At 52.1% G+C, this 27,491-nt stretch overlaps 2 protein-coding genes across 2 annotated transcripts; one reads left to right on the top strand and one right to left on the bottom strand.

Annotated features, from left to right (window-relative positions):
- Window positions 1-2,825: 2,825 nt before the first annotated feature.
- On the bottom strand, window positions 2,826-7,300 carry LOC135613434 (uncharacterized). Its single transcript, XM_065110465.1, has 3 exons — window positions 6,419-7,300; window positions 3,709-5,525; window positions 2,826-3,588 (listed from the first exon to the last, which is right to left on the bottom strand). Exons 1-3 carry the CDS (start codon window positions 7,298-7,300, stop codon window positions 2,826-2,828), a joined length of 3,462 nt encoding a protein of 1,153 aa, XP_064966537.1.
- Window positions 7,301-14,922: 7,622 nt separating this feature from the next.
- Window positions 14,923-16,267, top strand: LOC135613430 (uncharacterized). Its single transcript, XM_065110459.1, has 2 exons — window positions 14,923-15,197; window positions 15,550-16,267. Exons 1-2 carry the CDS (start codon window positions 14,923-14,925, stop codon window positions 16,265-16,267), a joined length of 993 nt encoding a protein of 330 aa, XP_064966531.1.
- The last annotated feature ends 11,224 nt before the right edge of the window (window positions 16,268-27,491 follow it).

Genomic DNA, 27,491 nt, shown 5'->3' with positions numbered 1-27,491 from the left:
CTCGGGTGGGCTGGCCGCGCCGAGGAGGTGTTCTCGGGAAACATGTGGCCGAGGAGCACGTCTCGGGCGGGCTAGCCGCGCCAAGGAGGTGGTCTCGGTGGCATGCGGCCGAGGAGCACGTCTCGGGCGGGCTGGCCGCGCCGAGGAGGTGGTCTCGGGAAACATGTGGCCGAGGAGCACGTCTCGGGCGGGCAGGCCGCGCCGAGGAGGTGGTCTCGGGAAACATGTGGCCGAGGAGCACGTCTCGGGCGGGCTGGCCGCGCCGAGGAGGTGGTCTCGGGAAACATGCGGCCGAGGAGCACGTCTCGGGCGGGCTAGCCGCGCCGAGGAGGTGGTCTCGGGGGCATGCGGCCGAGGAGCACGTCTCGGGCGGGCTGGCCGCGCCGAGGAGGTGGTCTCGGGAAACATGTGGCCGAGGAGCACGTCTCGGGCGGGCAGGCCGCGCCGAAGAGGTGGTCTCGGGAAACATGCGGCCGAGGAGCACGTCTCGGGCGGGCTGGCCGCGCCGAGGAGGTGGTCTCGGGAAACATGTGGCCGAGGAGCACGTCTCGGGCGGGCTAGACGCGCCGAGGAGGTTGTCTCGGGGGCATGCGGCCGAGGAGCACGTCTCGGGCGGGCTGGCCGCGCCGAGGAGGTGGTCTCGGGAAACATGTGGCCGAGGAGCACGTCTCGGGCGGGCTGGCCGCGCCGAGGAGGTGGTCTCGGGAAACATGCGGCCGAGGAGCACGTCTCGGGCGGGCTGGCCGCGCCGAGGTGGTGGTCTCGGGAAACATGCGGCCGAGGAGCACGTCTCGGGCGGGCTGGCCGCGCCGAGGAGGTGGTCTCGGGAAACATGTGGCCGACGAGCACGTCTCGGGCGGGCTGGCCGCGCCGAGGAGGTGGTCTCGGGAAACATGTGGCCGAGGAGCACGTCTCGGGCGGGCTGGCCGCGCCGAGGAGGTGGTCTCGGGAAACATGCGGCCTATCTCTCTGGCGGATTTCGCCTTCCCAGGTGACGCCTAACTCATGGCGGTACCTGGTAGCGTTCTTGGGGGAGTGTTATTATGCTAACATCACCCCTACCCGAAACCTCTTTCTTTCATGTTTCCGCCTTCTCAAGGGGCCGGGGGGCTATTTCGTGTCGGCCCGGGCTGGCTTTCGCGTCGGGGGAGCCCCTTCGAGTAATAAAGGGTGGAAGGGGCGGTTTTTTTACATCAGCTGGCCGAGGGATTGGGGCTTCGGGGTTCGGTGGGCGGTGAGGGTGATAGATAACACCGTCCCGGATTTGAACGACGAGGAGTGTCGGGATTTGAAGAGGCTTCGGGCAATCCTTCCCGGCTCTCAGGCCATCCGAGCTATGACCGAGAAGTGGCTAGCCGAGGCGGGTCTTAGCCCGGCTTTCGGGGGTATGTTTATAGAGGGTGTTCTCCACGTTTTATTTGTTTCTACAGTGTGTGACGGTTTCACTTGTCTTTTTCGCAGGGATGAAGCTCCTGTCCCTCCGTGGTAGTCGCTCTTCGTCGGCTTCTTACCCGCGCCAGTTCGCTGCTTCCCCCCCGCGTTCCCCGGCCGACCCGGTGCCCGGTTCGGCGGGTGCCCCATTGGAGATCCCTGCGGGACGACCGTCCAAGAAGGCGAGGATGACGGGTCCGGGGAAAACCAAGGCGGGGACCGCTCCTCCAATAGTTGTGGGTGCCAAGCGGACCACTCGGGAGGAGGGGCCTTCCCGATTTGAAGGGCCTAGCCAGGGGGCGGCCGGGAAAAGGGCGAACCTGCCCACGGTGGATGATCTGTGCGGGCTACGCGCGGGAGCCGACGAGCCCCTATGGGCAGCGGTGATGGGTGAGCTTCCGACAGGGGAGGCTTCCGACCCGCTGGTCGCCCGATGGAAAGGGCTGTCCCGAGGGGACCGGGTATGGGCCGGGGGAGATCCCTCGGCCGCCTTCCTTCGAGGCGTGCTCCACCCTGACCTGGCTCGGGACCTGTACACTCTGCCCTCGGAGACCATGCTCAGCAAGGCGGGGAGGTTCCTGACGTTGGTAAGCATTTTGCTAACTCCGGGTATCCCTGTGACTGTGCGCTGACCCTTATTTTCTTGTGGCAGGGCCTCCATTATTCGACGGCGCTGATGGACCGAGTGCGCGACGCTGGCCAGATAATCTGGGACCTCAGCGAGCGCAACTCCGAGTTGTGTCGTCAGCTAGAGGAGATTCACGCTGGGTCTGGCCCCGAGGCGGTGGCGGCTGCGGAAAAACGCGCGACCTGTTCCGAGGAAGAAGTGGCGCGTTTACGAGCAGAGCTCGAGCGGTCGGGCGATTCGGTCAAGGAGCTCCAGGAGTCCCTTCGTTTGGATCGGGCCGAGCTCCGCCAGTCGAAGTCAGAGGCGCTTGGTCTCTCCAAGAGGGCGGAGAAGGCCGAGGCTGAAGCCCGCGCTGCTTCCGAGGCGTTGGCTGAGGAGGTTCGCCTCCGCCCGTCGAAGGACAAGGAGGCGATCGAAGCTTACAAGAAGTCCGAGAACTTTGAGCTCGGACTGACCAGAATGGGGCGAGTATCCTACGAGTATGGATACAGGATCGCCCTGGGTCGCTTCGGTTCGTGCCCTCCCGGCTCCGAGGTGGAAAGGGATCCGTTCGCCTCTCACCCCGTGGACCTGGAGGTGGATATGCCGGAGGACGTGCCGTTTGACGACCGCCCGAAGACTCCGGGTGAGGAGTGAGGGTCGTTTTTTGTACGTCGGGTCGAGGGTGCGAGGGTTTTGTGCATGGGTTTTGGCTTCTGTATCCCCTCCTTTTTTAATAAGATGAACTTTTCCTCCGATCCTCTGTGTTTGCGTGTTGTCTGTTTCTTCAGACGAAATATTTCCTAAGGTTCTGTATGTTCCAAGTCCGGGGCACGGGGTCGCCATCCATTGTGGCGAGCCTGAATGTCCCCGGTCGGGATACTCCGATGACCCGATAGGGTCCCTCCCACTTTGGGGCCAGTTTCCCCCTTACTTGGGTGGGGTGGCTGACCTCGACTTTGCGCAGGACCAAGTCCTCTAATTTTATCGACCGGGGTCGCACGTTCCGGTTGTAGACCCTCGCTACGGCTCTTTTGTAAGAAAGGGCTTTCTGGTGTGCGTCGGCCCGTCTTTCCTCGAGCAGGTCCAGGTTTGATCGCAGCCCTTCGCCCGAGGCTTCTTCGCTGTAGTCTGCCGTCCGCGGAGTCGGGACGGCTAACTCGGGTGGTAACACGGCCTCGGTCCCGAACGTGAGGCTATAGGGAGACTCCCCGGTCGGGGTCTTGGGGGTAGTGCGAAGCGCCCACAGGACGCTCGGGAGCTCGTCGATCCAAGCCGATCGGGTAGCGGATACCCTTCTCTTGAGTCCGTCGACGATGGCCCGGTTGGTTACTTCAGCTAGCCCATTCGCCTGGGGGTAAGCCACCGAGCTGAACCTCAGTTGAATTTTGTGCTTGGCGCAAAACTCTTGGAATTTCCTGCCGGCGAACTGCGGTCCATTGTCGGCGACGATGGACTGGGGCAGGCCGAAACGGGTTATGAGGTTTCTCCATACGAACCTTTTCACTTGCGACTCCGTGATGGTCGCTAGGGGCTCGGCTTCGACCCATCTGGTAAAGTAGTCCACTCCCACGATGATGTACTTCCGCTGGCCGGAGGCGGGCGGGAGAGGCCCGAGTATGTCCAGTCCCCATTGCGCGAATGGCCAGGCACAGTCGACGGGGGTGAACAGGACCGCCGGTCGTCGGGTGGTACGGGCATGCTCCTGGCACGAGCTGCATCGCCGCACGAGAGCTTTTGCGTCCTGGCGCATGGTCGGCCAGTAGTACCCCTGTCGGAGTACCTTGTGCGCCAGGGCTCGCTCGCCTATGTGTTCCCCGCAAGCCCCTTCGTGCATGTCGGACAGAACCGTCCTGGCTTCGCTCGGCTCTAGGCAGCGCAACAGAGGGCGCGAGAAAGACCGTTTGTACAGCCGTCCTCCTTCCTCGGTGTACCACGCCTGCGTTCGACGCAAGCGCCGAGCTGTAGCAGTATCGTCGGGCAGGGTCCCGTCCTGCTTGAAGCGTAAGATCTCCTGTACCCAAGTTGCCGGCGCGCCGTGAGCGACGGTAGCGACGACCTCTATGGCTCGGCGGGGGAGTTCTTCGGTCTCGGGTCGAGCCCAGGGGGACGGGCCGGACGCCAGTTTAGCCAGGGTGTCGGCTCGCTGGTTCTCGCTCCTGGGAACATTCGACAGTTCAAAATGGGCAAACTTGGCGGCCAGGCTTCTTACCTGCGCTAGGTATTTTGCCATAGTCGGGTCCCGGGCCTCGTACTCGCCATCGAGCTGCCTAGCCACCAGCTGCGAGTCGGTGATGACGCGTATGTCGGTCACCTGCATTTCCAGTGCCAACTGGAGCCCCGCCAGGAGAGCCTCGTATTCTGCCTCGTTGTTGGTGGCTTTGAACCCGAAGCGGAAGGAGCGCTCGATCGAGCGGCCGTCAGGTGTCGTCAGAACCAGACCCGCGCCGGCGCCATTCACGTTGGCCGAGCCATCTACGTGGAGGGTCCAGGTATCGCGCAGTGGCTCGAGTTCTTCGCCGGCATTCGGCGTCAGCTCCGCAATGAAGTCTGCCACGGCTTGGGCTTTGATGGCGGTCCGAGGTATGTATTGTATGTCGTGCTCGCCGAGCTCCACTGCCCATTTGAGGAGACGCCCTGCAACATCGAATTTGGACAGGATAAGCCGAAGCGGCTGATCGGTTATTACCTCTATTGGGTGGGCCTGGAAGTAGGGGCGGAGTTTCCGCGCCGACAGGACGAGCGCCAGCGCCAACTTTTCGATTGGCGGGTAGCGTTCCTCTGGCCCGCTCAGCATGTGGCTGACGTAGTAGACCGGTAGTTGGTCGCCGGAAATTTCTTTGACTAGAACCGAGCTGACCGAGTGCCGAGAGACGGCAAGGTAGAGACTCAGCTTCTCCCCTGGGGAGACCGAAGCGAGTCGAGGGAGGCTGGCCAGGTGTAGCTTCATCTGCTCGAAGGCCGTCTCGCATTCCGCCGTCCATTGGAAGTTCTTCGGATCCTTCAGGGCCCGGAAAAAAGAGTGGCATCGATCTCCTGATCGGGAGAGGAAGCGCGATAAAGCGACTAGCCTCCCGTTGAGGCGCTGCAGGTCTCTGATCGTCCGTGGAGGCCGCATGTCGATGAGGGCCTGTATCTTTTCCGGGTTGGCGTCAATCCCTCTTTCGTGTACGATGAATCCGAGGAATTTTCCCGAGGTCACACCGAAGGCGCACTTGGTGGGGTTGAGGCGCAGGCCGAACCTCCGCAGAGTGTCGAATGTCTCCGCCAGGTCGGAGGGATGAGCCTCCGCCGTTCGGCTCTTTACGATCATGTCGTCGACATATACCTCCATGTTTCGTCCGATCTGGTGGGCGAACATCTTGTTCACCGTCCTCTGGTAGGTTGCCCCGGCGTTTTTTAACCCGAACGGCATAACTCTGTAAAAGTATATTCCTTGCTCGGTGAGGAAGGCTGTATGTTTTTGATCTTCGGGTGCCATCCTGATCTGGTTGTACCCGGAGAAGGCGTCCATAAACGAGAGTCGGGCGTGGCCGGCCGTGGCGTCGACCAGCTGGTCGATCTTTGGCAGGGGGTAGCAATCTTTTGGGCAAGCATTGTTGAGACTGGTGTAGTCAACGCACATTCGCCAGCTTCCATTAGGTTTTTTGACAAGGACTACGTTGGAAAGCCACTGTGGGTACCTCGCCTCTTCTATGAAACCGGCCGCCAGAAGCCGGTTTACTTCTTCTCGGATGGCCAGCTGCCGATCCGGGGCCTGCCGCCTGGGCCTCTGTTTCACCGGCCGGGCGTCGGACGAGACGTTCAGGTGGTGCAATGCGACTTCCGGGTGGACTCCTGTTAGGTCGGCTGGCGTCCAAGCGAAGATGTCGGCGTTGACTCGCAGAAGGCCGACGAGCTGCTGTCGTTCTTTTTCGGGGAGTTCCGACCCGATTTTGACTGCTTGATCGGGCCTTCCTTCGACCAGCGGCAAGTCGACGGTGATTCCTTCGGCTCGGGGTGGGGGGTTGGTTTTTTTCCCTCCCGGGGGTCTTCCAGCGGGGATTGGATCCTTGCTCTCTTGTTTAACGACACAGCGGTCAAGTAGCAGCGCCTGGACTCCCAGGAGTTCCCCGCCACTTCCCCGACCCCATCGTGGGTCGGGAACTTGATGGTTTGATAGTAAGTTGAGATGACGGCTCGGGTCTTGTTGAGGGTCGGCCGCCCTAGGATGGCGTTGTATGCCGTGGGGAGGTCGACCACCAGAAAGGAGGTCATCACCGTTTTTGCCTTCGGGAAGGCTCCCAAAGTTAGGGGCAGGGTGATGACCCCTAGTGACGAGATCGAGGCGCCGGTGAACCCCGTGAGTGTTGAGCATACCGGCTTCATGTTCTCCTTTACCAGGCCGAGCTTTTGGAAGGCGTCCCAATAAAGTATATCGGCCGAGCTTCCAGTGTCGACCATGATTCTCCTTACTTGTGCGTTGGCGATTCTGGCCGATATCACCAGTGCGTCATCATGCTCGGCTAGTTCAGATCCCTCGGTCGGGAAGGTGACCTCGGGACCCTTTTCGGGTTTGGAGCCCTCAGCCCGGGAGGCCCTGGCGTATGCCCTTCCACCCGCCGCGGAATTCCCTCCGGACGCCGGCCCGCCGGTTATGACATCTATGTTTCGCTCGATGGGGCCCTCCGGGCGTGGCGAGAGCTCCTTGTCTGGTTGGAGGTACGAACCGAGGTGTCCTCGGCGGATGAGCTCCTCAATTTGCCTTTTTAATTCCCGACACTCCTCGGTGTCGTGACCGGGCTGTCGGTGGAAACGGCAGTATTTGGAGCGGTCCGCGAGCTCGCGCGGACTCCTCATCGGATAGGGTTCTTTGAGAAGGCCTTTCTCCTTAATATGGAGAAATATCTCGGTCCGAGAGGAGTTCAGGCCCGGGAGAGGGGACCCAGGCACCGCATCGTTGAGGCCACCGGCCCTGCGCCGGGAGGTGGCGGGCTGTTGCTGTTGGGACTGCTCGGGCTTGACCCTTTTGCGCTCGTCACGCTTGCCGACCATCCACGCCTCGGCAGCGATGTACTGGTTCGCACGCTGCAACATTTCGGGTACCGAAGTAGGGGGTCGCTCCACTAGAGACCAAAAGAACCGGGTAGGGCGCAGGCCCATCATGAATGCCTGCATCATTAAAGAAGGGTGAGCATCAGATAGGCCGCGGATTTGTGTGGTGAAGCGGTTCACAAAGTGAGAAAGGGGCTCGTCCTCCCTCTGGTTGAGCCCGAGGAGCATCGCCACCGATGGTTTCGGCTTGGCATGAGCCAGGAAGTTAAGCTCGAAATCCCTGGCCAGCTGTTCGAAAGAGGCGATGGTCGCGGTCTTCAGATTGCTGTACCACGCTCGGGCAGGGCCCCGCAGGGTCGTCGGGAACGCCCTGCACATCAGGGCATCGGACGTCCCGTATAGCGCCATATAGCGCCATTTGGGCGCGGAAAGCAGCCACGTGGTCCGCCGGATCGGTGGCACCTTCATAAGCATCTAGTGACGGGAGCCGAAAATGCGGCGGAATGGCCTGCTCTTGAATCTCGGGGATGAAGGGGGACCCCTGGTGTTGTTCGGCCCCCGGGTCTCCCCCGGTCCGGCGAACCTCGCGCTGCACCTCGTCTAGCCGGCGGCCTACGAGGCGTAGCTGGGCCCACAGTTCCTCCGCTGAGCCTGAAAGTGGGGCTATGGGCGTCGGGTGCGCCGCTGGTTCCTCCGCTTCTCGGCTCCTGGGTCGGGTCGATCGGCGCGGAGGGGAAATGGGAGACTCGGGGAGAGGTGCGGCGTTTTGAGCGCCGGCGGGCCGTTGCCGCGGTGGGGGTAGGGTTGAGTGTGAAGACGCCGGGGGAGAGACCAGCGGGATGATGGTCTGCATTACTCCCGTAAGGGCCCGAACCTGGTGCGTGAGGTCGTAGAGGGCTTCGGGTGGCACGGGTGACGGGCCACCGGGATTGGCGACGGGAGGCGATAGGCCCGGATCGTTGAATAATCGCCAATAGCGCTCCGAGGTCGCGGCGGGGCGCTCGTCCCGAATTCCCTCCTGTTGGGGGCGTTCCTCCGTCGCGTCGGTCGTGTGCGACCGGATGGCTGGGGGTTCGTCGGAGTGAGCCTGCGGATCGCCTGACATTCGGACCGGCCCTCCTTCTAGCGCCATTATGTTAGTGTAAACACCTTTTTTTCCTATTTAGTGTAAACAACTACGTACCTGTACTGATTGCTCTTCTCTTCCACCAGTCTGCAGAGTATAAGAAAAAGTGTATGGTGTATCCTCTCGTCTCTTCCCGATTGGATATAGCTACAATGTGTAAATATGTTCAGACGTGATGCGATGCACTCAGAAGGTGTTAATGCGATGCACTCAAAACTGCAATGCATCGGACCTTTTGTTTCTTTTAATGTCCTCCAAACTGCACTCCCGTGCTTACAGCTTCTCCTAATGGTATTTATCTTAACAGAAAAGATAAAAAGAACGGATGATCTACCAAAAGTAAATGCACAAGATAATTAATTTACTTGGTCTAACCAGACGTATTCAAAAGAGCAGAGATTTGTTCTTCCAAAAGGAATCCCTTCCTGTGTCATCTTCATTGTTTCACAAAAGCGAGATATTTTATGATTGACAGGAGTATAAGAAATTTACATTAAAAAAAAAACAACTACAATTTTCATGTACATTTTATAGAATAATTGGCAAATAGATATGTGATATAGGCAGAACCTAAAAGCTTCACAATTTCATATGAAAAGCTATATTTTGCAAGGGATTCGTTAAATAATAATTAAAGGAAGAAGCTGTAATAATCCAACCACCCCTGCAGTTCAAACAGAGAGACACGATGATCAGAATATGAAATCAAGTCATAACAAGTTATTACAATCATTTGCCATAATTTATATATTATGAATAGATCATGCTTGATATCAATTGTTGTCTCATCAGAATGCTTGATATCACTCGGAGTATGGAACTTAAGATATATTGCAAGCTTAAGACAAAATGGAAACCTGAATAATGCTAAACAGAAAAACAGCCTTAAAAGTATCGACTGAATGAATCACACAGCATCATATGTTAGTTATTATCCATGATTTAGAGGGCAGGAAGTAATGTAGGATGGACTTCCTTCCACGTCAACATCATGCTAGGTAATCCATGAATCACAATGTCAACAGATAAAATACCACTATCCACTATGAACATTAAACACATGAAAACCCCTTTCTGAAGAACACTTTAGACTTGTTTATGAAAAAAAAAAAACATTGAACTGTATGTTCTTCTATACCAAGGAACATTAATAACACATACATTGGTCTAACCAGAAGTATTCAAATTGGCAAATGATTTCAATTGTTTTGGATGTCAACCATGATTTCTTCTATTTGATACATCAGAAAATTGGGAAGCGAGGAAATACAATCTCAGGGGAAGTACATTTTCTTTTAATAGAAACTTTACAGTCGATAAATTGCTCTCCTAATTTGTTGATGCAGATATGAATCTGATACAACTGCTGCTTCCCCGATTTTGTGTTGCATTGGATTGCTGGTTTATACCCTATTTCCCTTCTGACGTTTTGGAAGATAAGCTTCGAATTATACTTGTTGTTATTAGGAAAAATACCTTTTGCCTCTAGCGAAGAGAGAATATCAACTTTATTCTTGAGGTTGAGGGCTGCTGTGAAGTAAGAAGGTTGATCAAACCTGGACAAGGAACATGTGCCGTGCTTATCCCATTCGTGTTGCCAGAACGAGTGGCCATCGCTGCTGGGACAACGAAAACTGTGCCAGTGTTGAATCATCTTGCATATCAAAGGGTCCATCTGTAATCGAAGACAAGGATAAAAAACGATGAATGACTCACACTCTCATTTTGTAAGGTACCTTTACGATAAAGTAGTCTGTGTCAGAGTCGAATATACCTTACGTCGGACGTACTTAGAAGATGATGGCATGTTCTTATCACAAGATGGAAACATTCCATTGTGGAAAGCGGGCCAAAGGCCATGGATGGTAAAATTTTTTTCCGGATACCCCGTACTCATAGGACAGCAACGGTTGACGTTGCAAAATGATCCGGGCCACTAGATGTTTCAAATCAAATGATCAATATAGAAAAGAACAACAAGATAGAGAAAAAAATTAGACTTACCTGAAGAACCAAGTGAAAATAATCATAATTGGATGCGGCAGTGGTGGAGAAAACCAGCAAGAAAGGGAGGACGAGAGGTGTCATGCTTCGGCGAGTTAGGCTTCTGGGCACGTCGGAAGGCTTCTCCTTTTCTGTATGTGATCATCACAAAATTGCATAAACATTACTGGTTAGCATGCCTGAGGTGGGTTTAATTAATTATCTATAAGACAAATGCATAATTGAAGGAGAAAGAAGAAAAAAAAAATAACTCAGGTTGGGGATCTTCAGACTAGTATCATAAACCAGCAGATGACAAAAAAAAAAAACATCATTTAGCAAAAGATAATAGACATAAAAGTCAATAGCATCTCTCTATAAACAAACCAACAACCCAAGTGTGTGCAGCTGCTGAAATCATAATGTTAGTTCATGAAAATAAAAAAAGATTAACAGAACAGACTATACTATGTCTACAAGTCTAAAGAGAATCAGTAACATAGACTTTGAAGAGGATCTGGATCTACCCTTGTGGAGTTGCTAGTGAAAGGACAGGGTTCCAGATGAGTTTTCTAAAAGTTAAGAGTCAGATGTTCTTGTTTCATGTATGCATGTCTCCTTAACTTTGTTAGTCGGGTTGGATTGCTTTGTCAATATCCATTAAGGTGCTTTAGCTCAATATTTGCTGCCATGAGCCAGACTCAATGTCTAAGTGTTTAGACCATGACTCTGAAGTGCTATGATCTCATCCAACACAAACTTCATTGAAGGAAATTATAGAGCTAAACTCCACAAATACATATAAAAATTCTATATGTTTCACTTGTTTCAAGAAAATATGAACATGTTTATCTAGAAAGAGTAGCACATGGGCCTTATCCTAGACAACCTCATCTAAGAAATAGATTTTGTCTTCGTTCTTCTCAAGGCAATCATGTACCAGCTTTCATCTATTTATCCTTCTTTTACCGAGCCTGTCCTTTATTTCATACAAAATACTTTGAAATATATATATATATATATATATATATATATATATATATATATATATATATATATTCTAAAATCTAAAGTAACCAAACAGGCAAACAAAGAAAGGTTGAACTAGCCAACCAGTATGTTGGAGACCAGGTGACGATGCTGAATTACTTCAAACCCAAATGTCCTCTGTCTAAAACGGCATAAAGCCAAAAAAAACTCAAAATTCCATATACAGCTATTTGCTATAAAATCAGGGATAGCACATAAAAACCAAAAATATTCACTATCGTCAAATTAATCATTCATTAAAAGTTCAATAGAAACATATCTTGGCTGCCATCCAGCTAAATTCATAACTTTCTCACTGCACAACACAGAATCATCCTTATAGTTCAGAAATCAGGAAATGTTACAGTTTCAAAGGAGGCAACACTATAAATTTATTCCTAAATCAGTTGCTAAATGATTATAAATGTAATCCCATAAATGGAAATTGCATAAGATGAGACCTAGGTACATCCTCCAACTTCTGCAATCCACTATGCACACTAACTTATTTCAGCTCTCCCCTAGACATGTTTCTGATGACTGAAACTTGACAGGTGAAACTGTCAAACAGGCTAGAACATGTTAATCCTTACAGTTATGCATACTGACAATCTAAAAGATAGCAGTAATATAATTCCTGAAAAGTCTCCTGACATCACTACAGGAGATATTTACATAAATTAGATTTGATTATGCAGATGAACCACTAGGTCTAGGACAAGCCCAACAATAATTAATAAAGAGAAAGAAGCACATATTTCAAGCACAGAGATGACTGTGATGTTCATTCAATTTTAAATTAGAACTTCAAATATTGATCTCTTGGATTATACTGCTTTTTTTTTTTTCCTTTCCCTAAGTGGACAAGCCAGTATCCCAACAAACTTTAAATTCTCAAACTATCACATAAGCCGTGTTGTCAGTCAATGCAATAAGAAAATGATTTTATGTGAAAACCCTTAGAAAAATTACCTCCAGGCCTAAAAATCTCCCAGTTGATGCAAATATATTGAGAATACTCTTGCTGCTTAAGCTTGTAAATACCTCCGTCGCACTAAAGCTTCCTTGGTTTAAAGCCTCTTCACAATCAACTAGGGTAGATGGTAAAAGGATATTCTTGGAAGATTGAAGGAGGAATCGTCCATTCCTGTGCTTTGAACAAATAATTTAATCAATTGAGAGTTGATACATAAGAAAACTGCAGCATTCTGTAAGAGTTGCTGGAAATCTAAATCAGAAGAATGAAGAAGCTTGGCCAAAATATTAGACATGATTTCTGGCTGAATGTAAAATATCATTCAACAGCTTAAAGAATATATATTTCAAAAACACCATGAGTTCAAATCAAGATTTAATCGTTGCTGGGACACGATACCAAAAGAACAAGATGTCTGACACAAATCCATCATGGATCGAGCCAAAGATATACAAAAGGATGAGTCGACATAACCTCATCATAGCATAGATCACCATTTCAAGATCCCCTTAGCATGATAAACTGCTGCTGAAATTCACTAAAACTCTTTAAAATACAAATCCTATTTGAAATATAATTACACCTAACCATATAATAACTTTTGGAAGCATATTTACTAAAGATATGATATTATTGTCATTATATTCAAAGCTTCCGATAGATCTCATACAGCATATTGTCTGCTTGATAGAACTTCCGAATCGTTGATATTGACTGAAACCACATTCTTACTACAGATTATAACGATATCACTCCAGTATAAATTCATGTGGGGACTTTGTAATTGAATTTGAATACAGATGAACAAAATGGAAGAAGTATAACCAAGAAAATCTAGCCAATATGAATGAAACCATGTAATCAACAGTGATATAGGCCAGCGCCTTAAAATCTTTTTACTAGAACCATTTAAACATTTATTGATCCTAAAGACCGCATTCATGAAATCTATACATTGTATCTTAGAAACAGATAACTCATATGACGAATGAAGAATAAATTTATTCATTACTAACCTTTCTTAGATCTGCTACCATACTCCCATCATTCTTCAGTACAACATCACCTGTACCTCGACAAATGTTTAACACTTTTACTCAACTCCCTCTGGATTTCAAGCAGACGGGGCTGAGGTGATGGAGTAGTCGTGGAGACAGAGACAAAAAGTGAGAGAGAGGGGAGGGGAAGAAGAAGAGTTAAAACAAAGAGATGTCAACATAAATAGAAAAGAAACAGCTACCCATACACAAAAGAAACAAGTAAAAAGAAGAGACAGAGAGAGCGAGAGAGAGCATATTACTCTCCCGAGCAGTATGCTCGGTATCGAATTGGAAAGGATGAAACTACCATTGGCCATCAAATGTCTTCAACCTTGCTTCTTATAATAGAAATCAAGTGTTACAACTAGTGTTAATGTAAACACCTTTTTCTTAGCCGTGACCCGGGGGGTCGTCTCGGCTCGTTCGGGGGTCCGAATGGCGGGAATCTCCCTGGGGCGTTGCTTGTCTCTACTGAGGCGGTCGGGTGCGGCCTCGGACTCGGGGCGATGCTGCGACTTCTTCCGGGCGGGGACTTCTCGCCTGCGCGTCCGGACGGGGGGCCTTGGCTTGGTACCTGCACAAAGGTCGGGTCGGGGTGCTCGACCCGACCCCTCCGACGATCACTGTTAGAGAATGTTGTGGGGGCGGTTTTTAGAGGAGGGAGAGTTCTCTTCCTCCCTTTTCCTTTTCCTCACTCCCTCTGGCTCGGGGACGTTTATAGGGGGGCTCGGCCTTACCGGGCGCGTCGTCACGTCGGTCGGGCACAGATAAAAAGACTTGCCACCAAGTTCGCCCAGTTTGAATTATCGAATGTTCCCAGGAGCGAGAACCAGCGAGCCGACACTCTGGCAAAACTGGCGTCCGGCTCGGCACCCTGGGCTCGACCAGAGACCGGAGAGCTCCCTCACCGAGCCATAGAGATCGTCGCCACAGTCACGGGCTGACGTCCGGGCGCAGACCATCACCCTCATTGCTCCCCCTGGGGCGCCGGGCCTGTCCACGTGCGGGGGATGTTGCGGGAGTGGGGTCTGCCATTTTTTGTCATATCATATTCCCACCCCAAAGGAAGCCATGGCTCGGCATCGGATGGAGGGGATTCGAGGCGTGGCTTTGATCGGTAAGCGGTGGTTCCCTTCGCGGTTCATGCTTGAGACATATGTCCGGGGCGAAAAAGCCGCGCCGCGGAGGCGCTTTGGGTGGCATGAGGCCGGGGAGCACGTCTCGGGCGGGCTGGCCGCGCCGAGGAGGTGGTCTCGGGGACATGCGGCCGAGGAGCACCTCTCGGGCGGGCCAGCCCGCGCCGAGGAGGTGGTCTCAGGGACATGCGGCCGAGGAGCACGTCTCGAGCGGGCTGGCCGCGCCGAGGAGGTGGTCTCGGGGTCATGCGGCCGAGGAGCACGTTGGCCTTCCCCTGCAGTGACCTCTGGTCCGCATTTATGATGGGGTGTTCGTTGGCCTTCGCTGACGCGACGAGTGAGGGTGCGGATGAGCTGTCGGCCGCTATGGGGAGACGAAGGGACGTCTCTCTTGGCGGGATCTTTCCTATATAAATGGCGCACTCGGCCCGTTTCATGAATCTTGCTGCTGAGCCTTGGACCTCGTCGTCCTTTCTGTCGTCGCACCTTCTCCTCTCCTGTGCCGTTATTCCCCAGTCGCTCCCTCGTCGTCTCTCTTGTTTGTTTCAAAGCCGGTAAGGATGTCCCTCTTGCCCGTCTCTTCACCTTTGTCCCTCGATAGAGTCCGGGAGAGCACGCCTTCGCCCTCCTCAGACGAGGAGGCGGCGCGAGCCCTCGAGGCTCTAATGTGGCCGCACGACCTTGACTCGGTGGTGAGTGGGTCGTCGCTGGAGAAGCTCCGGGAGCGTTATCATATCCCGGAGGAGTTTGTCCTGGTTGCGCCTGATCCGGGGCAGCGGTCATACGACCCGATCCCCCGAGGCTTCGCGCTGACTCAAGATGCCCTAGAGGCTGGGTTGCGCCTCCCCCTTCACCCTATCATTGTCTCCTGTCTTTCTTCGTGGCGGATTTCAACTTCCCAGGTGGCGCCTAACTCATGGCGTTATCTAGTAGCGTTCTTAGGGGAATGTTATTATGCTAACATCACCCCTACCCGAAACCTCTTTCTCTCTTGTTTCCGCCTTCTCAAGGGGCCGGGGGGCTATTTCGTGTCAGCCCGGGTTGGCTTTCGCGTCGGGGGAGCCCCTTCGAACAAAAAAGGGTGGAAGGGGCGGTTTTTCTATGTTAGCTGGTCGAAGGATTGGGGCTTCGGAGTTCGGTGGGCAGTGAGGGTGATAGATAACACAGTCCCGGATTTGAACGACGAGGAGCGTCGAAGCCGAGCCCCTAGCAACCATCACGGAGTCACAAGTGCAAAGGTTCGTACGGAGAAACCTCGTAACTCGTTTTGGTCTGCCCCGGTCCATCGTCACCGACAATGGACCTCAGTTCGCCGGCAGGAGGTTCCAAGAGTTTTGCGCCAAGCACAAGATTCAGCTGAGGTTCAGCTCGGTGGCTTACCCCCAGGCGAACGGACTAGCTGAAGTAACCAACCGGTCCATCATCGACGGTCTCAAGAGAAGAGTGTCCGCTGCCCGATCGGCATGTATCGACGAGCTCCCGAGCGTCCTATGGGCGCTGCGCACTACCCTTAAAACCCCAACGGGGGAGTCTCCCGACAGCCTCACATTCGGGACCGAGGCCGTATTACCATCCGAAGTGGCTGTCCCGACTCCGCGGACAGCAGGCTACGGCGAAGAGGCCTCGGGAGAAGGACTCCGATCCAACCTGGATTTGCTCGAAGAAAGACGGGCCGACGCGCACCGAAAATCCCTTTCTTACAAAACTGCCGTAGCAAGGGTCTACAACCGGAAGGTACGACCCCGATCGATAAAGCTAGAAGACCTGGTCCTGCGCAAAGTCGAGGTCAGCCACCCGACCCGAGTAAGGGGGAAACTGGCACCGAAGTGGGAAGGACCCTATCGAGTCATCGAGTGTCCCGACCAGGGACGTTCCGACTCGCAACAATGGAAGGCGACCCCATAACCAGGACTTTGATAGGGACAAAAATGGCAATGTGACACGCCATCCCCTTGAGTAACACACTGCCTGAGGCTCGCCATACCCTGCAGCAGCTCGGCCTCCCACGCAACCAAAGGTACAGTCCTGCCTTGCATCAGGTAACAGCAAACCCCCTCTATAACTACCCACGAGCCCTTAGCAAAAAGGGGGGGAACACACACAACAGACCACACGGAGGTTTCTCCTCCTCCTAAACCCCCTCCATATCTTTCACTAACTTGATCGTCGGAGGGGTCGGGCCGAGCCCCCGGCCCGACCTGTGTGCAGGTGCGAGACGGTGTCGCCTCTTCCCGGCGCTGCGGCGGAGTTTCATCCCGACCCGACCTACCGACCAGACCTCCCGACCCGAACCACCGAGCTCGGCCGCCGGGAGACCTCGAGGAGCGCCCCCACGGAGATCACCGCCTTCCGGACCCGAACCAAGCCGCGACGGCCCCGAGGCCACGGCTAAAAAAGTTACTTACCGTAACAGACTTGGTACATACAGAACCTTAGGAAATACTTCATCTGAAGAATGAAGACACCACGCAAACACAGGAATCGAAAGAAAAAGACCATTTTATTTTGAAAGAGGGTACAGAAGCATGACAGTAAAGAACAGACAGACCCCTCACACCCTCAACCCCGACTCCGACATACAAAAACCAAACTCATCACTCCCCTGGAGTCTCTGGGCGATCGTCGAAAGGCACGTCCTCCGGCATGTCCACCTCCAGGTCCTCGGGATGAGAGGCGAACGGGTCCCTTTCCACCTCGGAGCCAGGAGGGCATGAGCTAAAGCGACCTAGGGCGATTCTGTATCCATACTCGTAGGATACTCGCCCCATTCGGGTCAGTCCGAGCTCAAAGTTGTCTGACTCCTTATAAGCTTCGACCGCCTCTTTATCTTTTGACGGGCGAAGGCGAACCTCCTCGGCTAGCGCATCGGAAGCAGCGCGGGCCTCAGCTTCGGCCTTCTCCGCCCTCTCGGTGAGGCCTAGCGCCTCCGCCTTCAGTAGGCGAAGCCCGGCCCGATCCAAACGAAGAAACTCTTGGAGTTCCTTGACCGAGTTGCCCGACTGCTCGAGCTCTGCCTTCAGGCGGGCCACCTCCTCCTCGGATTCAGTCGCGCGCTTTTCCGCGGCCGCTACCGCCTCTGGGCCCGAACCGGCCTGAACTTCCTCCAGCTGGCGGCACAACTCGAAGTTTCGCTCGCTGAGGGTCCAGATTACCTGGCCAGCGTCACGCACTCGGTCCATTAGCGCCGTCGAGTAGTGGAGGCCCTGCCACAGAAAAAGGGAAGGGTCAGCGCGCAGTTGCAGGGACGCCCGAAGTTAGCAAAACCCTCACCAGTGTCAGAAAACTCCCCGCCTTGTTGAGCATGGCCTCCGAGGGCAGGGTATATAGGTCCCGAGCCAGATCGGGGTGGAGCATGCCCCGAAGAAAAGCAGCCGAGGGATCTCCCCCGGCCCACACCTTGTCCCCTCGGGACAGCCCCTTCCAGCGGACGACTAGCGGGTCGGAAGCATCCCCCGGTGGAAGCTCGCCCATCACCAACGACCATGGGGGCTCGTCGGCCCCCGGACGTAGCCCGCACAGGTCGTCCACCGTAGGCAGTCTCGACCTCTTCCCGGCCGACCCTTGGCTAGGCCCGTCAACTCGGGAGGGCCCTTCGTCCCGAGCGGTCCGCTTTGCGCCCACGGTTGTCGAAGGGGTGGCCCCCGCCTTGACTTTCCCGGGACCAGCCGTCTTCGCCTTCTTCGACGGGCGCCCCTCCGGAATCTCTACCGGAGCACCAGCCGAGCTGGGTAACGGGTCGGCTGAGGGGCGCGGAGAGGAAGCAGCGGACGGGCGTGGGGATGAAGCCGACGATGAACGACCACCGCGGAGTGAGAGAAGCTTCATTCCTACAAAGGAAACAAGCAAACCATCAGAAACTACGGAAACGAACAAAACACGGGGTACACCCGCTATAAACATACCCCCGAAAGCCGGGCTAAGACCCGCCTCGGCCAGCCACTCCTCGGTCATAGCTCGGATGGCCTGAGAACCGGGAAGGATTGCCCGAAGCCTCATCAGGTCCCGACGCTCCTCGTCGTTCAAATCTGGGACTGTGTTATCTATCACCCTTGCTGCCCACCGAACTCCGAAGCCCCAATCCTTCGACCAGCTAACATAGAAAAACCGCCCCTTCCACCCTTTGTTTTTCGAAGGGGCTCCCCCGACGCAAAAGCCAACCCGGGCTGACACGAAATAGCCCCCCGGCCCCTTGAGAAGGCGGAAACAAGAGAGAAAGAGGTTTCGGGTAGGAGTGATGCTAGCATAATGACATTCCCCTAAGAAAGCTACTAGGTAACGCCATGAGTTAGGCGTCACCTGGGAAGGTGAAATCCGCCACAAAGAAAGACAGGAGACAATTATAGGGTGAAGGGGGAGGCGCAACCCAGCCTCTAGGGCATCTTGAGTCAGCGCGAAACCTCGGGGGACCGGGTCGTATGACCGCTGCCCCGGATCAGGCGCAACTAGGACAAACTCCTCCGGGATGTGATAACGATCCCGGAGCTTCTCCAGCAACGACCCACTCACCACCGAGTCAAGGTCGTGCGGCCACATTAGAGCCTCAAGGGCTCGCGCCGCCTCCTCGTCTGGGGAGGGCGGAGGTGTGCTCTCCCGGGCTCTGTCGAGGGACAAAAGTGAAGAGACGGGCGAGAGGGACATCCTTACCGGCTTTGAAACGAACAAGAGAGACGACGAGGGAGCGACTGGGGAATGACGGCACAGGAGAGGAGAAGGTGCGATGACGGAAAGGACGACGAGGGCCGAAGGATCAGCAGCAAGACTCATGAAACGAGCCGAATGCGCCATTTATACAGAAAAAATCCCGCCAAGAGAGACGTCCCTTCGTCACCCCATAGCGGCCGACAGCTCATCCGCACCCTCACTCGCCGCATCAGGGAAGTCCAAAGAAGAGACAGAGAGTGCGAGAGAGAGCATATTACTCTCCCGAGCAGTATGCTCGGTATCGAATTGGAAAGGATGAAACTACCATTGGCCATCAAATGTCTTCAATTTTGCTTCTTATAATAGAAATCAAGTGTTATTACTAGTGATATGACAAAAAATGGCAGACCCCACTCCCGGCAACATCCCCCGCACGTGGACAGGCGCAGCGCCCAAGGGGGAGCAACGAGGGAGAGCAGCGGTTCTTTTTTTTTTTCTCATTTCTTTCTGATGAGGGAAATAATGGCAACAATACTGGCTGACGTCACCTGTCCCATCACGCTTCAACACCTGGCCAAACTGGCCAACAAGCTGACCAAGGCGCCATTAACACCAGCCTGCCCCCTGCCATAAGTCAAGTTTAACACGCTGACCGAGGCACATTAATGCCGACATGCCCCCTGAAGTGGGCAGCTTAGGAAGCAGATTGCTTCCCTATAAATACCCTCTCGCTCATGAGAAGAAATGGGGGATCACACACTCCACACTTGTATCGAGGCATCTCCTCCTCCAAACCCCCTCACATCGCTAACTTAGCCGTCGGAGCTCGGCCCGACCTTTGTGCAGGTGCCAGACGGGATCTACTCTTCCAGGCGCCGAGCTGCCGACCCGAGTTGCCGAGCTGCCGATCCGAGTTGCCGAGCTGCCGACCCGAGTTGACGAGCTGCTGACCCGAGCTGCCGACCCGACTTCCGGACCCCAGAACCGAGCCGCGACGGCCCCGAGGCCCCGGCTAAAAAAGTTACTTTCCGTAACACTTTCTTCCTCTTCTCCCTCTTCTTTCACTTTCTCCCTCGGTACCGTCGACAATAACGACCTCAATCAGCGATACCGTTCGGTAGCGGGCGGTCTGTGTACTGGTCTGCTGACGGACTGATATGTACTGCCCTTACCAGGTGGTATCATTCGGTATTGCAAACCTTGCATTGTACAACAAAGAGCATGAGATTACTGTATTAAATTAATTCAATTGCGCTCGACATAGTTAGGCCTCTTCACAGAACAGGACAGTTTGAATTAACATCTTTCCACCTCGCGCCACCAAAATGCCTTAGATAAGTGTTACGGTGAGTAACTTTTTTAAGCCGTGGCCTCGGGGCCGACGCGGCTCGACCTGGGGCTCGGAATGTCGAGGATCTCGGGCGCTGTGGCCGAGGAGCCGAGGCAGCGTCCAGCGTGTTTGCTGCGCATGGTGCCGCGGGGCCGAGGCAGCGTGTTGCTGCGCAGGGGGCCAAGGCAGCGCATGAAGTCGGCTCGGGTAGAGGAGGTCTCGGACAGGCTGTGGCCGAGGAGCCGAGCCAGCGTGCAGCGTGTTTGTTGCGCATGGTGCCGAGGGGCCGAGGCAGCGGGCTGCACCGTCACTGAAGTGCCTCGGGCATTACGCGACCGAGGAGCAAGGCAGGGGGGCGGACTGACCGCGCTGAAGTGCCTCGAGCATTACGCGATCGAGGAACCTCGGGCATTACGCGACCGAGGAGCAAGGCAGGGGGGCGGACTGATCGCGCTGAAGTGCCTCGGGCATTACGCGACCGAGGAGCCTCGGGCATTACGCGACCGAGGAGCAAGGCAGGGGGCGGACTGACCGCGCTGAAGTGCCTCGGGCATTACGCGACCGAGGAGCAAGGCAGGGGGGCGTACTGACCGCGCTGAAGTGCCTCGGGCATTACGCGACCGAGGAGCCTCGGGCATTACGCGACCGAGGAGCAAGGCAGGGGGGCGGACTGACCGCGCTGAAGTGCCTCGGGCATTACGCGACCGAGGAGCAAGGCAGGGGGGCGGACTGACCGCGCTGAAGTGCCTCGGGCATTACGCGACCGAGGAGCCTCGGGCATTACGCGACCGAGGAGCAAGGCAGGGGGCGGACTGACCGCGCTGAAGTGCCTCGGGCATTACGCGACCGAGGAGCAAGGCAGGGGGGCGTACTGACCGCGCTGAAGTGCCTCGGGCATTACGCGACCGAGGAGCCTCGGGCATTACGCGACCGAGGAGCAAGGCAGGGGGGCGGACTGACCGCGCTGAAGTGCCTCGGGCATTACGCGACCGAGGAGCAAGGCAGGGGGGCGGACTGACCGCGCTGAAGTGCCTCGAGCATTACGCGACCGAGGAGCCTCGGGCATTACGCGATCGAGGAGCAAGGCAGGGGGGCGGACTGACCGCGTCCCTCCAATTCTTTAGGAACAGAGTCCACAAAGGATTGGTGCGCAAGTATGAAGGACCCTTCCCAATTATCAGCAGGGTAGGCAACGTGTCTTACAAGTTGCAACTGTCGGCGTGGTTCAAAATTCACAACGTTCTTCACGCCAACAACCTAAAAGCCTACCACTCGGATCCGCAAGATGCTTCCCGAAGTGTTCCAACTCGGCTACCTCCCATCACAGACTTCCTTCCACGTCAACATCATGCTAGGTAATCCATGAATCACAATGTCAACAGATAAAATACCACTATCCACTATGAACATTAAACACATGAAAACCCCTTTCTGAAGAACACTTTAGACTTGTTTATGAAAAAAAAAAAACATTGAACTGTATGTTCTTCTATACCAAGGAACATTAATAACACATACATTGGTCTAACCAGAAGTATTCAAATTGGCAAATGATTTCAATTGTTTTGGATGTCAACCATGATTTCTTCTATTTGATACATCAGAAAATTGGAAAGCGAGGAAATACAATCTCAGGGGAAGTACATTTTCTTTTAATAGAAACTTTACAGTCGATAAATTGCTCTCCTAATTTGTTGATGCAGATATGAATCTGATACAACTGCTGCTTCCCCGATTTTGTGTTGCATTGGATTGCTGGTTTATACCCTATTTCCCTTCTGACGTTTTGGAAGATAAGCTTCGAATTATACTTGTTGTTATTAGGAAAAATACCTTTTGCCTCTAGCGAAGAGAGAATATCAACTTTATTCTTGAGGTTGAGGGCTGCTGTGAAGTAAGAAGGTTGATCAAACCTGGACAAGGAACATGTGCCGTGCTTATCCCATTCGTGTTGCCAGAACGAGTGGCCATCGCTGCTGGGACAACGAAAACTGTGCCAGTGTTGAATCATCTTGCATATCAAAGGGTCCATCTGTAATCGAAGACAAGGATAAAAAACGATGAATGACTCACACTCTCATTTTGTAAGGTACCTTTACGATAAAGTAGTCTGTGTCAGAGTCGAATATACCTTACGTCGGACGTACTTAGAAGATGATGGCATGTTCTTTTCATAAGATGGAAACATTCCATTGCGGAAAGCGGGCCAAAGGCCATGGATGGTAAAATTTTTTTCCGGATACCCCGTACTCATAGGACAGCAACGGTTGACGTTGCAAAATGATCCAGGCCACTAGATGTTTCAAATCAAATGATCAATATAGAGAAGAACAACAAGATAGAGAAAAAAATTAGACTTACCTGAAGAACCAAGTGAAAATAATCATAATTGGATGCGGCAGTGGTGGAGAAAACCAGCAAGAAAGGGAGGACGAGAGGTGTCATGCTTCGGCGAGTTAGGCTTCTGGGCACGTCGGAAGGCTTCTCCTTTTCTGTATGTGATCATCACAAAATTGCATAAACATTACTGGTTAGCATGCCTGAGGTGGGTTTAATTAATTATCTATAAGACAAATGCATAATTGAAGGAGAAAGAAGAAAAAAAAAATAACTCAGGTTGGGGATCTTCAGACTAGTATCATAAACCAGCAGATGACAAAAAAAAAAAACATCATTTAGCAAAAGATAATAGACATAAAAGTCAATAGCATCTCTCTATAAACAAACCAACAACCCAAGTGTGTGCAGCTGCTGAAATCATAATGTTAGTTCATGAAAATAAAAAAAGATTAACAGAACAGACTATACTATGTCTACAAGTCTAAAGAGAATCAGTAACATAGACTTTGAAGAGGATCTGGATCTACCCTTGTGGAGTTGCTAGTGAAAGGACAGGGTTCCAGATGAGTTTTCTAAAAGTTAAGAGTCAGATGTTCTTGTTTCATGTATGCATGTCTCCTTAACTTTGTTAGTCGGGTTGGATTGCTTTGTCAATATCCATTAAGGTGCTTTAGCTCAATATTTGCTGCCATGAGCCAGACTCAATGTCTAAGTGTTTAGACCATGACTCTGAAGTGCTATGATCTCATCCAACACAAACTTCATTGAAGGAAATTATAGAGCTAAACTCCACAAATACATATAAAAATTCTATATGTTTCACTTGTTTCAAGAAAATATGAACATGTTTATCTAGAAAGAGTAGCACATGGGCCTTATCCTAGACAACCTCATCTAAGAAATAGATTTTGTCTTCGTTCTTCTCAAGGCAATCATGTACCAGCTTTCATCTATTTATCCTTCTTTTACCGAGCCTGTCCTTTATTTCATACAAAATACTTTGAAATATATATATATATATATATATATATATATATATATATATATTCTAAAATCTAAAGTAACCAAACAGGCAAACAAAGAAAGGTTGAACTAGCCAACCAGTATGTTGGAGACCAGGTGACGATGCTGAATTACTTCAAACCCAAATGTCCTCTGTCTAAAACGGCATAAAGCCAAAAAAAACTCAAAATTCCATATACAGCTATTTGCTATAAAATCAGGGATAGCACATAAAAACCAAAAATATTCACTATCGTCAAATTAATCATTCATTAAAAGTTCAATAGAAACATATCTTGGCTGCCATCCAGCTAAATTCATAACTTTCTCACTGCACAACACAGAATCATCCTTATAGTTCAGAAATCAGGAAATGTTACAGTTTCAAAGGAGGCAACACTATAAATTTATTCCTAAATCAGTTGCTAAATGATTATAAATGTAATCCCATAAATGGAAATTGCATAAGATGAGACCTAGGTACATCCTCCAACTTCTGCAATCCACTATGCACACTAACTTATTTCAGCTCTCCCCTAGACATGTTTCTGATGACTGAAACTTGACAGGTGAAACTGTCAAACAGGCTAGAACATGTTAATCCTTACAGTTATGCATACTGACAATCTAAAAGATAGCAGTAATATAATTCCTGAAAAGTCTCCTGACATCACTACAGGAGATATTTACATAAATTAGATTTGATTATGCAGATGAACCACTAGGTCTAGGACAAGCCCAACAATAATTAATAAAGAGAAAGAAGCACATATTTCAAGCACAGAGATGACTGTGATGTTCATTCAATTTTAAATTAGAACTTCAAATATTGATCTCTTGGATTATACTGCTTTTTTTTTTTCCTTTCCCTAAGTGGACAAGCCAGTATCCCAACAAACTTTAAATTCTCAAACTATCACATAAGCCGTGTTGTCAGTCAATGCAATAAGAAAATGATTTTATGTGAAAACCCTTAGAAAAATTACCTCCAGGCCTAAAAATCTCCCAGTTGATGCAAATATATTGAGAATACTCTTGCTGCTTAAGCTTGTAAATACCTCCGTCGCACTAAAGCTTCCTTGGTTTAAAGCCTCTTCACAATCAACTAGGGTAGATGGTAAAAGGATATTCTTGGAAGATTGAAGGAGGAATCGTCCATTCCTGTGCTTTGAACAAATAATTTAACCAATTGAGAGTTGATACATAAGAAAACTGCAGCATTCTGTAAGAGTTGCTAGAAATCTAAATCAGAAGAATGAAGAAGCTTGGCCAAAATATTAGACATGATTTCTGGCTGAATGTAAAATATCATTCAACAGCTTAAAGAATATATATTTCAAAAACACCATGAGTTCAAATCAAGATTTAATCGTTGCTGGGACACGATACCAAAAGAACAAGATGTCTGACACAAATCCATCATGGATCGAGCCAAAGATATACAAAAGGATGAGTCGACATAACCTCATCATAGCATAGATCACGATTTCAAGACCCCCTTAGCATGATAAACTGCTGCTGAAATTCACTAAAACTCTTTAAAATACAAATCCTATTTGAAATATAATTACACCTAACCATATAATAACTTTTGGAAGCATATTTACTAAAGATATGATATTATTGTCATTATATTCAAAGCTTCCGATAGATCTCATACAGCATATTGTCTGCTTGATAGAACTTCCGAATCGTTGATATTGACTGAAACCACATTCTTACTACAGATTATAACGATATCACTCCAGTATAAATTCATGTGGGGACTTTGTAATTGAATTTGAATACAGATGAACAAAATGGAAGAAGTATAACCAAGAAAATCTAGCCAATATGAATGAAACCATGTAATCGACAGTGATATAGGCCAGCGCCTTAAAATCTTTTTACTAGAACCATTTAAACATTTATTGATCCTAAAGAGCGCATTCATGAAATCTATACATTGTATCTTAGAAACAGATAACTCATATGACGAATGAAGAATAAATTTATTCATTACTAACCTTTCTTAGATCTGCTACCATACTCCCATCATTCTTCAGTACAACATCACCTGTACCTCGACAAATGTTTAACACTTTTACTCAACTCCCTCTGGATTTCAAGCAGACGGGGCTGAGGTGATGGAGTAGTCGTGGAGACAGAGACAAAAAGTGAGAGAGAGGGGAGGGGAAGAAGAAGAGTTAAAACAAAGAGATGTCAACATAAATAGAAAAGAAACAGCTACCCATACACAAAAGAAACAAGTAAAAAGAAGAGACAGAGAGAGCGAGAGAGAGCATATTACTCTCCCGAGCAGTATGCTCGGTATCGAATTGGAAAGGATGAAACTACCATTGGCCATCAAATGTCTTCAACCTTGCTTCTTATAATAGAAATCAAGTGTTACAACTAGTGTTAATGTAAACACCTTTTTCTTAGCCGTGACCCGGGGGGTCGTCTCGGCTCGTTCGGGGGTCCGAATGGCGGGAATCTCCCTGGGGCGTTGCTTGTCTCTACTGAGGCGGTCGGGTGCGGCCTCGGACTCGGGGCGACGCTGCGACTTCTTCCGGGCGGGGACTTCTCGCCTGCGCGTCCGGACGGGGGGCCTTGGCTTGGTACCTGCACAAAGGTCGGGTCGGGGTGCTCGACCCGACCCCTCCGACGATCACTGTTAGAGAATGTTGTGGGGGCGGTTTTTAGAGGAGGGAGAGTGCTCTTCCTCCCTTTTCCTTTTCCTCACTCCCTCTGGCTCGGGGACGTTTATAGGGGGGCTCGGCCTTACCGGGCGCGTCGTCACGTCGGTCGGGGCCGTACCTCTGATGGCGTCCGACATCGCCGAGGATGTTGCGTAGGGGACTGGGGGATCGCAGGGTATGGGCGAGCTTCAACCGTTACCTGATTCTGTCACGTCGGACTGTGCTGGGTCAACCGGGGGGGCTGTGGGCTCAGTGAGGCTGACGTCCGGGCGCAGACCGTCACCCTCATTGCTCCCCCTGGGGCGCCGGGCCTGTCCACGTGCGGGGGATGTTGCCGGGAGTGGGGTCTGCCATTTTTTGTCATATCATATTCCCCCCCCAAAGGAAGCCATGGCTCGGCATCGGATGGAGGGGATTCGAGGCGTGGCTTTGATCGGTAAGCGGTGGTTCCCTTCGCGGTTCATGATTGAGACATATGTCCGGGGCGAAAAAGCCGCGCCGCGGAGGCGCTTTGGGTGGCATGAGGCCGGGGAGCACGTCTCGGGCGGGCTGGCCCCGCCGAGGAGGTGGTCTCGGGGACATGCGGCCGAGGAGCACGTCTCGGGCGGGCCGGCCGGGCCGAGGAGGTGGTCTCGGGGACATGCGGCCGAGGAGCACGTCCCGGGCGGGCTGGCCGCGCCGAGGAGGTGGTCTCGGGGACATGCGGCCGAGGAGCACGTCTCAGGCGGGCCAGCCCGCGCCGAGGAGGTGGTCTCAGGGACATGCGGCCGAGGAGCACGTCTCGGGCGGGCTGGCCGCGCCGAGGAGGTGGTCTCGGGGACATGCGGCCGAGGAGCACGTTGGCCTTCCCCTGCAGTGACCTCTGGTCCGCATTTATGATGGGGTGTTCGTTGGCCTTCGCTGACGCGACGAGTGAGGGTGCGGATGAGCTGTCGGCCGCTATGGGGAGACGAAGGGACGTCTCTCTTGGCGGGATCTTTCCTATATAAATGGCGCACTCGGCCCGTTTCATGAATCTTGCTGCTGAGCCTTGGACCTCGTCGTCCTTTCTGTCGTCGCACCTTCTCCTCTCCTGTGCCGTTATTCCCCAGTCGCTCCCTCGTCGTCTCTCTTGTTTGTTTCAAAGCCGGTAAGG

Source organism: Musa acuminata, chromosome BXJ2-6, assembly GCF_036884655.1.
Source record: "Musa acuminata AAA Group cultivar baxijiao chromosome BXJ2-6, Cavendish_Baxijiao_AAA, whole genome shotgun sequence".
Taxonomy (NCBI): Eukaryota; Viridiplantae; Streptophyta; class Magnoliopsida; order Zingiberales; family Musaceae; genus Musa; species Musa acuminata.
The sequence above is the reverse complement of the archived record's forward strand: the minus strand, read 5'-3'. Positions and strand labels throughout refer to the sequence as shown.